The sequence below is a fragment of the Cotesia glomerata genome, linkage group LG5 (genome assembly GCF_020080835.1).
Source record: "Cotesia glomerata isolate CgM1 linkage group LG5, MPM_Cglom_v2.3, whole genome shotgun sequence".
NCBI lineage: Eukaryota > Metazoa > Arthropoda > Insecta > Hymenoptera > Braconidae > Cotesia > Cotesia glomerata.
The window spans coordinates 15,412,579-15,428,121 of record NC_058162.1 but is presented as its reverse complement, the minus strand read 5'-3'; the positions used below and the strand labels follow the sequence as shown (position 1 = coordinate 15,428,121).

Below are 15,543 nucleotides of genomic sequence, written 5' to 3'. Positions count from 1 at the left end.
AAAATCTCATGGAATTTATAGAGTATACTCTTATAAAGATTTCCATAGCCTTAATCGATCGATCGACCCCATAGACACCAAGTAATAGCCTTACAAGTGGTGACTTTGCACTAAATTGAGAGAAGTTTGACTGTCCAAGAACCCTGGAACTACTCTTAACTCCAGTTTTATTAAAATGAAAATTATCATGTCTACAGTAAAGCTGATGATAATATTTTAATCTTTAATTTAAAAATCACGTGAACATTCTTTATGTCATGTTATTTTATTTTATTCTTTTTATTAAAAAAATCATTAGCACAAGGCCAATAACCAGGTTACAAAAAGTTACAATATTCTTAATCTTAATGGTGCATCTAGCTTATGATTAAAAATAACAATAACAATATTATTATTATATTATATAAAACAATGAAACATACTATCACAATTTTTATACAAGGTCATGAAACATAATATTTTAAAGCTATTTCATTTTCATGATCGTATTTTATAAGTTTTACTTTACATCATTTCAGGGTGTTTCTTCTTTATTTTCCTTACAATTATTTCTAATTACATTTTCTATTATTGTTATTAACCCTTTCGTTCGTCGATATTAGCCAGTATTAGTATTTGATTATTTTCACAACCATAATAAATTCAATTACGTTTTATTTACATTTTAAATAATCATTTCATTTTCATACGAATTTTTAATACTTAGTAACCGCATTTATCTTTACTTATATTCATTATCAAGTACTCATACTGTTGCCCAGAACACGCCACGTGGAGGCTATCGTTTTATCTAGTCATGATGAAGTATAAGACGTTATACAAAATTTTCACGATTTCTAGAACTTCATTTTACTTGTTTATTTAATCTTAACGAAAATTTACTATCCAGCTTTAATTTATACTTTATACTTTTATTTCTTTCGTTAATTACTCATGAAAAATTTATATTTGGTCCGATACTTCATCATTAATTACTAGAATGTGTTCCGCTCTCCCCTTCTCTCTTGTATGCCATATAGATATTATTTTAATGACTTACACCATTGTAGTAGATACTCGGTCTCGAATTTCAGTCATGAGTTCGAATTTTACTCATGAACTCGTATTTCAATCATGAACTCGGAATTGTGTCGTGAGCTTGAATTTTGGTTATGAGCTCGAATTGCCTTTGTTTGCTGAAATCACTTATTAACGCTCGAATATCCATTCTGAGCACGAATCGTCGTCTTGATCTCGAATTTCTATTCCTGGACCATGTTGCATGTTACAGTCATTGGTGAGGTGGCACTTTCGGTGTAGTTTGTCATTTTTTATTGTTTTTATTATCTATAGTTCTATAAATTTACTTAAATTTCCATCTAGAATTACTTGTATCTTCGGCATAGTCTACATTTATAGTTTTCTCCTTTATTTTTTGAACAAATCTTCTTCTTCGGTGGTTCATAATACTCAACTTTTTCTTCATCTTCTGTATCCATTCCATCAAGCCTTCGGCATTTGTTATGAACTTGTCTGTGGCACATAATGCAAACAATATGCTTTTCCGTATCAATCGTCTGAAAGCAATATAAGCATTTATCCTCTAAGCCCAATGAATGCTCCATAATGAAGTGTATAATTGTTTCTCGATATTTTTCGGGATCTAAGCTTTCATTCATCTCCAGATTTTGTCCAATACATTGTGCATAGTACATTATATAAACTGCAGAGTTAAATTTATCAGTCAGTTTCTGAAGAGGTCGATCTCGTGGAATCTTAACAATCCAATTTGCTGCTATCATAGATTTTATGTTCAATTGACGATTACATTTGTTAATGGAACTTGTTAGTGCATTTGTTATTTTCGTCGGATCTTTTACTCTATTGTACGGGTCTAGGATTTCGATCGATTTTTCTGTTTCGCTAACTACCAGTAGTATCCAGTGTTCTTGTTCACAATACGGTATAAGAATAGTTCCACAAGAGTTATTATTTTTAGTGTAATATTTTTCATGAACTTGTTTATTACTTTCTCTTTTACTTTTCATCACTACGCTAGCTACTTCAGCTGATAAGTAAAATACATTTGTACTTTTGTCAGCGTTCATAGCAGCAAATATGTCAATAGTTTCAGCGTCAACGGATCCTCTCCTATATAATAAATTTCTAAGTTGTTTGCCATTCATAGTCATTTCTTTCTTCAATATGAAGTTTTCAGTTGTAGGGTAGTAATAAGCAATTACGATAATGAGAGACTTCGTGTTGGCATAATAATTCACATCATTTACTAAACCATTTTTTAATAACAACAATTTATGTAGTTCTGAATTCTCAATTGATAAATCGTTTGCTGCAAATTTCTTTTGCTGCTTGTTTTCTTTTGTAGCTTTGACTTTCTTCTGGAGAGTACTTATCTTTTCCGTTTCTTCTGGGCTTTCTGTTAATTTTAGAATCTTTTTCCCATCCATATGTCTAATTTTTCGTTTTCTTACTTTTCTTTCTGCATTATCATCACTTATAACCTTACGATTCCATATCAATCCATCTAAAGAATACTCTGTAATTTTACGATATAGGTCATACTGAGTACCTTTTAATTTCTTACCCAATTCACACTTGCTTAAAGTATTTTCCTTTACAAGATTTTCATTATTCTCTTGCAACTTCCGACATACTTTTCCAATTGGCCAACGTTTTTTATTTTCTAAAACCCAATATTTAAATGTTCTCATATGGGATTCTGCGTAAACATTCGAAATCCGTGAAATTTCTCGATCGAACAAATCCATCATCATTGCAGTCCACAACGGACAATACGCCATGAATGTTGTTAGTAAATAATGTATAAACTGCGGACAATATAAACCGTTCGTAATTTTTAAAGTAGCATCTGAACACATCTGGTCTTTTTTCTTTTCAATAAGTAAATAATAACGTCTGTAAAATGGTGACTTTGCACATATACTTGGATTCTTCTTAAATAGACGTGCGAATTCTCCCCAACTCATTTCTATTTCATCATTTTGTTGTGGAACTTCAAAATTTTCTAGTAATTTTGCCATTTTTGTATTTTCAATTTTTCTTTCCTTTAAAAAACTTTCGATGCGTTCTTTACATTTACCTCGATCTTTCTCCAGAAACACATCGCAAATAAAAGCAAACAGTGTGTCCATTTCTTCAAGCTTTCGAGTCATTATCATTAATCCCATAATTTCCATCACTAATCCTTTATTATGTTGCAATTTTGGAAAATCACTATCTACTGTTCTTGAAACACGATGCATGACATGAGTGCAGCAACTCAATAACAAAGTCACCGGTGGCATACGAATACCTTTCGTTAAGTATAAGTATGCATCGTCCAGGTAAGCATTAATATTGGTATTATTCCATTCTTTTAATATACTGTGCATTGATGCCCAGCTCCAATCTACAACTATCGCATCAAAATATGGCCACTTGTGTTCTATTGAGAATACAAATGCTCTGTATTCCTTGAGAAAATTTGATAGACTTGTAATATCATGTTCTGACGTAATCATCTCACATAAAGGTACAGTTGAAATTGACGCACGATACACTAAAGCATAATAAAAAATGTATTTCTCTTTTAAGCCCTGAATTGGTCTTACATAAGAACCAGTGGCATCAAGGTGTACAATATTTGGTGTGCATGCATTGTCCACTACTTTCAGCTGTTGTTTTGTGTACATCACGACCGTCAAAGGCATACCAACAGAACGTACAAAACCATCTGGTTTTTGACTAGATTCAATCCACAATTCCGTAAGGTCGGTCAGATCAATTAATTCTGGTTTTGATGTTGACGGATTTTCAAATTCATCGGTATTTAAGATTTCATATCTATAATTTTGGATGCTAACAGGTATCCGTATATTCTTTTGACATTCCGGATGGCCGTTTACACTGCTATAACAGGTAAATGTGAAGACATTTCTATCTATTACAACAATATTTTGTAACGGAGTACACGGGGCCTTCTTTACCCAGAGAAGGTCTCCAATCCGCGTGAGTTAGTTATTGACTGATCCCCCAGAGCGCTGTACTCCGAAGTACTCGCGCCTCTAGCTATAAATTAGTGAGTAAGTCCCTGAGAGGGAAACGTCGGCGAGGAGAGTGAGTGGGGGAGACGGAGCGAAGAAAGAAACGTACCGACAAAGCTCAGAAGATTCATTGTGACCGAACAGTCAAATCTAACGGTCGCACAAAAGTTAACAAACATCAAAGCACAGATTTTGTAAAGTATTCGAGGAACGAGTGACGGTGACCTGGGTCTCGCCGCCAAGTAGATTCATCCACCAAAGAGGGACTTGTACCAGCAACACGACAGGAAGTTGTAGCTCCTCGAGGGAGTTCATTAGCGTCGTAAAGGAAAACTCCAGGTACAAATAAAATGTCTCAATAATATCTTGGTGGTGCGGTATCAGCCAGGCATTGAAGTCGGCTGAAGGTCATCGCCATTTCACGTTCGGTCACAATCATTAGTTTAAGTATTATATCGTAGAATTTACTTAATTATTATATTGAAATTTATTTATTAGAATTTACTTGGAATATTATTTGGGATATTATTTAAAGAATTATTTAAAATATTGTTTAGAATATTCTTTAGGAGGTTATTAAGAATTTCTTTAAAATAAAATTCAGAATGAAATTAAGAAAAGTCCAGAATAAAATTAAAAATGAAGTTAAAAGCAAGCCAGGAATAATTACTAAATAATTAATTAACAAAACCAGGAATTATTTCGGATTGTTAATTAACTACGTAGGCAGAGTTTGGACTGACTTTACCAGGAATAATTTCGGTTGGTCATTTCATGACTTCGGTGCCATGTAGAACAAAATGTCGTTGATAATCGAGTTGGTCGGATTTATTTAATTAATTGCTTAAAATAAAATCAGTAAAATGTTTTAGAGGAACTTTAGTAAAAGTCATTTGAAGTAAAATTTATTAAATTCGGGAAAGTAATTTATAATAAAATTTAATTGTTTAAAATAAAATCATTTGCAATAAATTTAGAATCAGTCAAAATTGCTAGAATATTGTTCGTGTAAATTTGTTAATTAAAAGTAGAAAATAAAACTTGTAAAAATTCGTCAGAGAAAAAAAATTACACCACAAACTTGCGACAGAGACGCAAGACCGAGCGAGAGCGTCAGCCATCTTGTCCCACGTGAAGCGCTGGGTAGAGGACACTCAAGGTCAAGACTAAAATCGTACTGTGTTGCTAGGCAGAAAATAATCCTCGAATAAAATAAAATAAAATAAATGCTAAGTTTTTCGTGCAACACAATAGAACGTAAAATAAAATAATGTAGAGAAAATAAAACTCGATTATTGAATGACAAGTAAAACAGTTTAGTAAAAATTAATTACATAAAATCAATTGATGAATTTTAGTTGATAACAAATTAAGTTCTTAATTAAATAAAATAATCTGGACACAAATTAGAAATATTCGGAGAACAACCAAATAAATAATTGACAAATTCTGGTAAAATAAATTATCCAAAGTAAAATAATTTAACACAACAACTTATAAAATAAATTAAATAAGTTCAATAAGAATAAAATTTCGTAAATCTCGGATTTAACCAACATTGTTGGCAGATTATTAAGACCTCTGTCATTAGATTTTAATCTATTAATTCAAGATACGAAGACCTCTTGTAATTAAATATTTATTGTTGTATTATTAAGACCACGGCAATAAATTAGTTAATGATTTTAATTTGAAATTTGGAATTGGATTAGGATTTATGAAACAAGTTAGGAACTCGGATTTAGCAAATTAATGAATGGAATAAATGGATCTAGGTATTGAATCGGATTTCATTTAATTTTGGGAAATTAATTTTGTTAAATTGGAAAATAAATATATAAATTTTAATCTGTAAAATCCGGGGAAATATTTAGTGTGTTTGGAAATTTAATTAATAGTGTGGGTGGGTTAGTGTTAAGTATTGTAGTGTTGCCTAGGGATTCATGGTATCCTCCTCTGCTTCCTGGGCACACTTAGAGTCCTTTGCATAGACGCCCGGGTCGGGGGTGCAATAGGCATAAGTATTTTAAATAAATATTGTGGGTGTGTGTGGAATAGAAAATATTATTGCAGTATAGCCTAGGGATTCATGGTATCCTCCTCTGCTTCCTGGGCGCACTTAGAAGCCGTTGTATAGACGCCGGATTTGGGGTACAACGGTAGTAAGATAGAAACCGCGGTATAGACGCTCCATATGAGGGTACTGTTCGGGAATAGACACTATGATAGAAACCGTGATGGGACGCTCCATAAGAGGATATCGTCGGGATTAAGTTGTTTTGATATTTTGTAAGGGGTTTTATTGTGTATTAAGGGTTGGTTAAATAAAATGGATTGAAAAAAATGAATTTCTTGTTATAATTTCTGTTTCCTTTCTGACGATCTCTTACGACCCTGAGTGTTCACTCCATGTTCTGGGCCAGTTTCTGGATACTGTGGGAAAAATCCAGTGGCGCCTTAAATAAATTAAGAGGCGACCAAGAGAGCGGCGGATCCCCGTTTCAATTTATCATAAATTTTGCGTTATGAGCTGAATGCAAACATCGTCCATTCATAGTGCCAATATTCGTATATTTGCTCTGTCTGGTATTCAACTCGAAAGTACAATAACATTTCCACGTTATTAATAAATTTTCCATTATATTTTCTATTAGATTTCCTTTCATAATTTTTTCTTCGTCGGTTAAAGGTTCGCTAATTAATGTAGCTTTGGCTACCTCCACATAATAATATTCGTTTTTATCCGTAATTTTTTTAGCTTTTTTACTGTTAGCTTCAGTTTCCGTTAATACTTCACTATTTTCCGATTCAGATTGATTTTCTCCTTCATCTTCAGAACTGTCATTATCAGATTCTTCTGTCACAGCAATCAAAACGTTATTTCTTTTCTCATCGGTAGATTTCAATTCTTGTAGTGTAGATTTCTCCGCTTCGTCTGCTGTACTTGGTGTATTTAATGGATCTTTGTTCAATAACTCGTGATTTCGGAACGGCTGGATGAGCTCATCATAATTTGAATCGTTATTGAAATCATACATATCATTTCTTCTACTTTTCGCTGTTGGAAATCCTTCCAAGGCGGACATTTTACTTAAACTTTCTCGTCCAAGTCTGTAAGTTATTGAAATGTTATGTTACATAATATAAAAATTTAATTAATTGGAAAATGTCCTAATACCTCGACTTTTGTGTATTTTAATATTTTCTCACGGATTTTTTATGAACGAGAAAGGGAATGCTTAAATGTATTCATGTAGAATATCAATAACGCCTATCAACAGAAAATTTATAATCTTACTTTGTATAATTCAGGGCTATAGCCTTTATTATTCAAAACAAATCGCGTTACAAATACTGTAGGGCCATATAATGGTTAACCGTTCCATTGGAAAGGCATAAGGCCGTATGAAAAATTTGATATCAAATATCTCGCGTTCTAAATATCCAAAATATTGCTATTTCAATACTTTCTGACATTGTCCTAAAATCGAAAGTGGACCTACAAATAAAAATTTTTGTTCCCAATCTGAACTTCTAATGTTAATGTTAATTTTTGCTTGAATCGATTTTATTAACTAATTTTTGTTTTTACAAAACGGAAGAAATTTTTTCCATTTTTGAACTTTTATAACTTTACAACGGTGGGTCGTAAGAAAATTTAGACTTATGAATTTTTAAGAGAATTTTTCGCTGTGCGGAAAAAGTTCCCAACAAAAATTATTAAAATTATTTGTTCTCTCTACGCAAAGAGATTTTCTTTAAAAATCAATGTTAAATTAACGGTAATTGTTGGGCAGATGGCACCGCCGGATCATTTGTTGATAAGTTAAGATAATTTTCCAGTTTTTTTTTCGTCAAATTGTATCGTAGTCTACTGTAAATTTTATTAGGTTCTCCATACATTTTATCTACTCATTTTATCTAACATATAAAATAAATGGGTTTTGTCGTAATTTATATCAAAATTTGTAATGAAGGTAAAGTTGCAATATGACCTAAAATTATCAAGAATTTAACGATAAATTTTAAAGATAATTTCTTTCTTTGTAGATATCAGCCTTTGAACATAATACTGAAGAGAATTTTAAATATTTTCTCAAGACCATGAAAATAATGAAATTATCTTTCTTATTATTATGATTATTATATACTTTTCAAAATAATTTAAATACTCTCAACGTTGAACAACTAAACTTTTATATAACGCAAAATTCAATAAATTATTCATGATAATTAAACCTCTCGTAACTTTTGAACGGCTAGACCGATTTGATTGCGGTTGGTGCCATTCGAAAGGGTTCGACTAAACTTAGATTTTGAATACAAGTTGGACTGATTTGGACCGATTGATTTTGAGAAATCATAAAAAAACTGCGAAAAAACATTTTTTCAAATGTGGTTTTTCTTTTAATAACCTTCAAACGGCTTAACCGATCAATTCCAAAAACTAATCAGCTCTTAATATCAAAAAACCATGTCGATCGTCACCAAGCCGGTCAAAATTGGTTGATTCGTTCGTGAAATATCGTAGACGAAAGAAATCGAAAAAGTGTTTTTTTTTTCGAATTACACCGAAATTTCTGATCTAATCAATTTGTGTTTGCAAATATATCATAGAATTTTAAAAACTGCGTCGAATGCCGCCGACTGCGTGAAAGTCAGTTCATTCATTCAAAAGTTATTGCGGTTTGAAAATTCAAAAAATAGTGATTTATTAAACGTCTATCAGACTTTTGAGCTCGGAGAGCTTAAAACTACACGAAAATTATATTTTTGAGCTTGAAGAGTTCAAAAACGTAATGAGTGTAATTTTGAGCACTTCATTACAAAAGTAGCAGGAAGTGGCAGGGATGGCCTTCGGGGTCAACCGTTTTCCTATTTTTAACTTCCCGCTAAGAAAATCGAAGATTTTCAAAAATCGGGAAGTTATTGTTTTCACCCCGTTTTGCAAAAATCGAGTTTTCATCAGATCTCGACGTTTGAAGGTCACAGGAAGCTTCCCTGACTATCCCCGCGAGGTTGTCACGGTGTCTGTATGTGTGTGTGTGTGTGTGTGTGTGTGTGTGTGTGTGTGTTTTTTTTTTTTTTTTGTAGGGGGGGAATCCTTTTTACGGATTCTAGGCATAGCTGTTTGGCCTGGATATGTGGCGACTCGACGCAGTGTCATACTAACTCGACACTAACGCCCCTACCCACTAAACCCTAAACCCCTTTTCCTTCTTTCCTCTAATTCCTCATGGAAACCGCCGTCAGGCATTACTTCGTGAAGGGAGGATCTAGCTACTGCTCTTCCTTCTGGTGGCTAAGGTGTTAACTATCTTCCTTCTATCTTCTGCTATTTGCTCTTTTTCTTTCGGTGGAACGCAAGTCTTTAAGGACTTCTGTTGCAAACGTGTTGGTAGCGTTCCAGGCAGCTTCTGATGACAACATTGCTTCTACTAGTGAATCTGGTTGCATTCTCTGGTTCAGGATCCTCTCCAGTTCTTCACGCTGTGGATCGAAACGAGGACATACAAAGAAGACGTGCTCCGCGTCTTCAGCAGCTCCTGGGCAGGACGGGCACTCCGAAGAGTCATCGTGCTTAAAGCGGTGTAGATACTCTCGAAAACACCCATGTCCCGACAACATCTGCGTAAGATAGTAATTGACCTCACCGTGATTCCGGTTAAGCCAAATGTCGACCCGAGGTATGAGACGGTGCGTCCACCTACCCTTCTCTGCAGCATCCCATTGTAGTTGCCATCGGCCTATGCTCTTCTGCCGTTCTTCAATTTTAAGTTCTTCCGGGCTCAGTGCAGTTGACCTTTTTCGTTGGTAAAGGGCCCGTCTTTCCTCTGCTAGAACTCTAAGAGGTAGGGTTCCAGCAATGACGCACACTGCTTCTTCTGATATAGTGCGGAAGGCACTAGCTACTCGTAGGGCACTCAGTCGGTATATTGGTCCAGCTTTTCTCCATGATTCTTGGGTTTCCAGTGCATCAGCCCAAATGGATATTCCGTAAGTGAGCACTGATGTGACTACTGATGACAATAGTAGCCTCCTGCTCTGCATTGGGCCTCCGATGTTAGGCATCAGCCGTGCGAGACTAGCCCTCACTACTGACGCTTTGGCACTGACATGTTCCACCTGCTGTTTGAAGTTGAGTCGTGCATCCAGCATCACTCCCAGATAACGGATAAATGGTTGTGATGTGATTTCTCGGTCACCGACATTAATCTTAATTGTTTCAACTTCTTTTCGGCTGGTAATAAGCACTGCTTCGGTCTTCTGCTTGGCCAGTTGTAGGTTCACTGTATCCATCCACTGGTTGATCTTCTCAAAAGTGATGTCAAACAGATGTTGAATCTCGTCGAGGTGTTTGGCGACGATCACTGCGGCAACATCATCCGCATACGCTACCAGTTTGACACATCTTGGAAGCTTCAGTCTCAGGAGCCCGTCATACATGATATTCCACAGAAGTGGACCAAGAACAGAGCCCTGTGGCACACCACCGGTTATATCATACTCTTTTGGACCATTCTTTGTATCGTATTTCAGCACTCTATCTGTAAAATAGCTAATCACTAGTCTGCGAAGATATGTTGGCACGTTCTTCTCGTCGAGAGCTTGCATGATGCAGTCCCAATTAGCGGAATTGAAAGCATTTTTGATGTCCAAGGCAGCCACCAGGCAGTACTTCTTCGTTCCACCCTTCCATCTAGTTCCTGCGATTGCCTCTTTGGCCGTATTAACAACCAGGTTGATCGCGTCCAGGGTTGATCGTCCTTTCCGGAATCCATACTGGTTGTCTGCCAAGAGTGGGTCGACTACTGCATCTATTCGCTGATGGATGATACGCTCAAATATCTTACCCGCCGTATCTAGCATGCAGAGTGGTCGGTAAGATGACGGTTCTTCTGGCGGTTTCTTTCCTTTAGGTAAAAGTACTAACCGTTGCTGTTTCCACTTACGAGGAAAAGTCCCCTCCTTGAGGCATGCGTTGTAAGCGTCTAGAAATAATGTTGGTGCTGCCTTTATGATGGTTTTCAAGGCTATATTAGGGATTCCGTCCAATCCCGGCGCTTTATTATTTCCTACCCGATTACAGGCCTCCAACAATTCTTCTTCAGTGACAGGTGGAATGTCGTCCAGTTCATCTTGCGTTGACTGATAATTGAGACTGTGTTGCTGTGGAAACAGCGCAGTGACGATTTTCTGAAGGAGTTGGGGACACGTAGGTGACGGCATTTGTTGTTTCTTCAGGTGCGTCATGACCACCTTATACGGCCGACCCCACACGTCTTTGTCGACCTCGTATATGAGCTCTTTCCAGCATCTTCTTTTGCTCTCTTTTATGGCCTTATTAAGTTCACGACGAGCTTTTTTTACTCTGCGATCAGCACTGCAGAGTAAGGTCGTTGATAGCCACGCTGTGATATTCTTCTCTTTCGATGACACTCTTTACGGAGGTTGCTGATATGATCATTCCACCAGTGTACCGCAGGTCTTGAATTCATAACACGTTTGCGAGGCATACTGGCATCACAAGCTTGTGTTACTCGCATCATCAGAGCCTTAGTATGTTCTTCTGCACATCCAGTCTCTATCGGATCACTATCGAGGGCTGTTAGCAATACTTCTGGGTCAAGAGATTTCACCTTCCAACCGACGGTGTTAAATTGCTTGATAGGCCCCGGAAGGTTCTGGTCGTTTGACGTTTCCCAGAGTATCGCATGATGGTCACTGGCAGTGTAGATGTCCAGTACCTTCCAGTTAGTGTTACCTTTAGCAAGGCTGGTACTGACAAAAGTGACGTCTACAATCGAGCTTGCGTCACCTTTGGTGTAGGTCGGCGTGTCACCACTGTTGAGCAAGACTACATCTAGTGTAGAAAGAGCTTCTAGCAGCTCTCTTCCTCGTGCATTAGTCTGCTTACTGCCCCAGTCCACTGCCCAGGCGTTAAAGTCCCCGGCTATCGCCACTGGATGATGTTGCTTCGCGTCCTCGGTCAGTCGATCCAAGAAGTCAGTAAACTCAGCAATTGAGAGGCTAGGTGGTGCGTAGCAGCTGTAAAACGGATGCCATCTACTGATGCTGCTACAAAGCCAGCGCTGCCATTGGTAGCTACACTCTGGAAAGGGAGCTTACCACAAGCCCAGATCACAGCTTTCGTGGTGATATCCGTCTCCCAAGGTTGTCCAGCTAAATGTTTATATGGCTCCGATAAAACGCACAACGTCGAGCTTTAATTCCCGTACTGTCTGCATAAGCAGGTCATGCGCAGCTTCGCAGTGATTGATGTTAAGCTGCAGTATCCTCATGTTCGTTTATTTGTCAGCTTCTGGAGTGCTTCTTGGAAGACTGGACATCGGCCAGAACCAGACCGGTGAGCAGTGTCCTGAGAGCCAGGTTTTCCGCACATAACGCACATTTCACTTTATTTTGGCATTGAGCAGCTTGATGACCTGTTTGCCCACATTTGATGCAAAGCCCAGATCGGTCGACTTCGCTTTTACATTGGGCAGTAGTGTGCCCAAAGTGCCAGCACTTATAGCATCGTAATGGTGTCTTAATTGCTCTGACACGGCAATTTACCCAGCCAATCCTTATTTTGCCTGTCTTTCCAAGTATCTTCTGCACTATTGCTGCTGGCAATCGTACCGAAGCAGTTTGAGTACCTCTGTAGGCCGGACGAATTTTAATGACATCTTCAGGTATTTCGTAGTCATTTCCAGCTGCCTCTTGTAAGGCCTTCCGGACATCGTCTTTAGTTGTTTCGTCGTCAATGTCCCGGATTTCAAGCTGTTCCTCTGGGCCTTTACAGATGACTTGCGCTTCTTCTTTAAGGATGCTCTTGATGGTCTTCAGCAAAGCTTGTCCTTTGTCTGCGGTCTTTCTGGAAAGCGTAATGAGCATATTCCCATCATTCGTCTTTTGAACCTTGTCAACGACGTCACGGGTCTGATCTGGTGGGACATCTTTTTAATCCGACGCAGTATCTCGGCATATTTTGCCTTCTCAACGGGTCGAATAATTAAGGCATCTGGTTTGGTGAATTTTCGCGGTTTTCCCGCTTAGGCTCCGGCCGAGATTTGTTCACCGGTTGTTTTGGTAACCGCTCTCTCGCTTGCTCCTTCTTCTCCTTCTTGGATTGGACCTTCTGCCATTCAGTCACCTCTTTTTTCCGGCGTTCTGCACTGCCGTGTTTTTCGGAGGGCTTGGTTTCAGGTCCTTTTTCTTCACAACTTGGCAGATCGTTGGGTCGGGAGAAGATCGATCTTTTCTCTTAGTTGACTTGCTGCTAGTTCTGATTCTGTCTTCCGCGACTGATTCACCGTCACCTTCGGCTCCAGTGTCCATTGCTTCTTCATTCACGATAGTTGCTTGAATGCTTCTCTCCGGTGTAGTGCGAGAAGTGCGTCGTACTGTTAAACACCATTCTTCATCAAGTTTCTTGAATCTCTGGAGGGCATTGGCTACGCTGGTCGTCTTGGTCTTAATCTCCTTGTGGATATTGACCTTAGATTGGATGAAGTCATTTAGCTCACTGGTCAGCTTTTCAAGGCGTTCAAACGCTTGCGACCGCTTCATTTCAGCGCTTGCTTCAATCGCTGCTTGTTGGGCATGAGGCCCGTTTTCACTATTGTTGTTTTCCTGAATTTTACTCATACTTTTAAATTCACCAGCGCATCGTACGGAGTGGAGCGGGTTGTCATAACTAGGAACGGGTGTACCCTCGGAGATAGTACTCCTACCCCAGTTCCCTGAGGCCTAGCCGACACTTAGCCAGCCCTCTAACACTCACTGCGTACTTCCTGATCAAGGCCCGAAGTGGCTGGCTCCTGATCCACTGCTGCAACTTACACCTCGGCAGAGCAAGCTCACATCAGCCGTGGCCTGCATCGTCGGAAACTACGACACGAGGTTCCGGTCACTCCCAGTGGGTCACAGCAGGGAACGATCGTCTTGTTAGGTCAGTTAGTGCGACCAACCCATTAAAGGGGAGTTTTGTCCACGGGAGCGTATTTTGTTTGGTTATTTTGCTTGGCTCCTACCCGCTGTACCTCATCAACTAAGAGATTAAGTGTCATCCAAGGACAGCGAGCGTTCTCCCATCCGCTCGGGGAGACGCGCCCGGTAGCAGTATCTCTTCTGCCCCGAGTGTGTGTGTGTGTGTGTGTGTGTGTGTGTGTGTGTGTGTGTGTGTGTGTGTGTGTGAAAGTATGTGAACCGCTTATAACTTTTGAACGGCTCAACCGATTTCATCGCGGTTGGTGCCATTCGAAAGGGCTTGATCAAACTTAGATTTTGAAAACTATTTGGACCGATTCAGATTAATAGATTTTGAGAAATCTTAAAAAAACTGAAAAAAAAAAAAAAAAAAAAAAAAAAAAAAAAAAAATTTTTTTCAAATGTTGTTTTTTTGGAATAACTTTTAAACGGCTTGAAGGTTCAATTCCAAAAACTAATCAGCTCTTAACCTCAAAAAACCACGTCGATCGCCACCAGTCCGGTCAAAGTCGGTTGATTTGTTCGAGAGATATCGTGAACAAAAGAAAACCGAAATAAGTGTTTTTTCGGAATAACTCCAAAATTCCTAGCGCGATCAATTCAAAATTTAAGATTCTTCGTGAGGCTTAAAAAACTGCGTCGAATGCTTCTAACCGCGTAAGAATCGGTTTATTCATTCAAAAGTTATTGCGGTTTAAAAATTCAAAAAATAGTATCTTATCAAATCTCTATCAGACTTTTGAGCTCGAAGAGCTTTAAAGCATAGGAAAGTAATCTCTTTGAGCTCGGAGAGCTCAAAATAATCCATAAATTGTATTTTTGAGCTCGAAGAGCTCAAAAACGTCATTGGTGCAATTTTAAGCGCCTAAGTATGGAATTAGCGGGAAGTTGCAGGGATGGCCTTCAGGGTCAACCGTTTTCCTAATATTTTTTTTTTTTTCATGTTTACCAAGTCAGTCATAAAAAATTGAGAGAAAAATGAAAAAAAAAATAAAATTTTTTTTCCTTTTAATAAAAATTGTTACCTTTTCAAAGCAAAAATCTTGCTCTCTTCAATTTTGTGAGCACTGTTTATGCAATAACGAATATTTCTATGGCACTCTGTGGATTCTTTAAATTAAGAAGTTAAAAACTTATGTTATTTATAATTATTAATAGATATTAAGCATTATTGGTGTTTGAAGGTACAAGAAGATTTTTAAGAAATAAGTAAGTACATATTTCATATAACAAAAATAATTTTTTTTTAATTTTTTTCTAGACAAAATTTAAAAAACAATCAAAAATTTTTAATATTTTTGAAAAAAATGGAAAAACTGCAAAGAAAAATAATGTACATACAGTTCTCTGACAAATACACGAGTACTTTATCGTTTTTTCCAAAAAAAATTTTTTTTTTTTAATTTATATTCGTATCCAAAAATTAAATAAAATTTTGGATGTAGATATTTTTGAAAATTTTCAAATTTTATAAAGGACATGTATATTCATCCATAAAAAAGTCCTG

The 15,543-nt window shown here is 37.3% G+C and overlaps 1 protein-coding gene across 1 annotated transcript; it reads right to left on the bottom strand.

The window, feature by feature from the left end:
- Nucleotides 1–478: 478 nt before the first annotated feature.
- Nucleotides 479–7,165, bottom strand: LOC123265504. The gene is made up of 2 exons (XM_044729298.1): nt 6,550–7,165; nt 479–3,955 (listed from the first exon to the last, which is right to left on the bottom strand). Exons 1-2 carry the CDS (start codon nt 7,127–7,129, stop codon nt 1,365–1,367), a joined length of 3,171 nt encoding a protein of 1,056 aa, XP_044585233.1. The 5' UTR covers nt 7,130–7,165; the 3' UTR covers nt 479–1,364.
- Between the last annotated feature and the right edge of the window lie 8,378 nt (nt 7,166–15,543).

Coding starts and splice junctions, on each gene's coding strand:
- LOC123265504 (XM_044729298.1), bottom strand. CDS start 7,129: ATGTCCGCCTTGGAAGGATTTCCAACAGCGAAAAGTAGAAGAAATGAT. Junction 3,956..6,549: donor TAACGCAAAATTTATGATAA/ATTGAAACGGGG, acceptor CTCCGTTACAAA/ATATTGTTGTAATAGATAGA.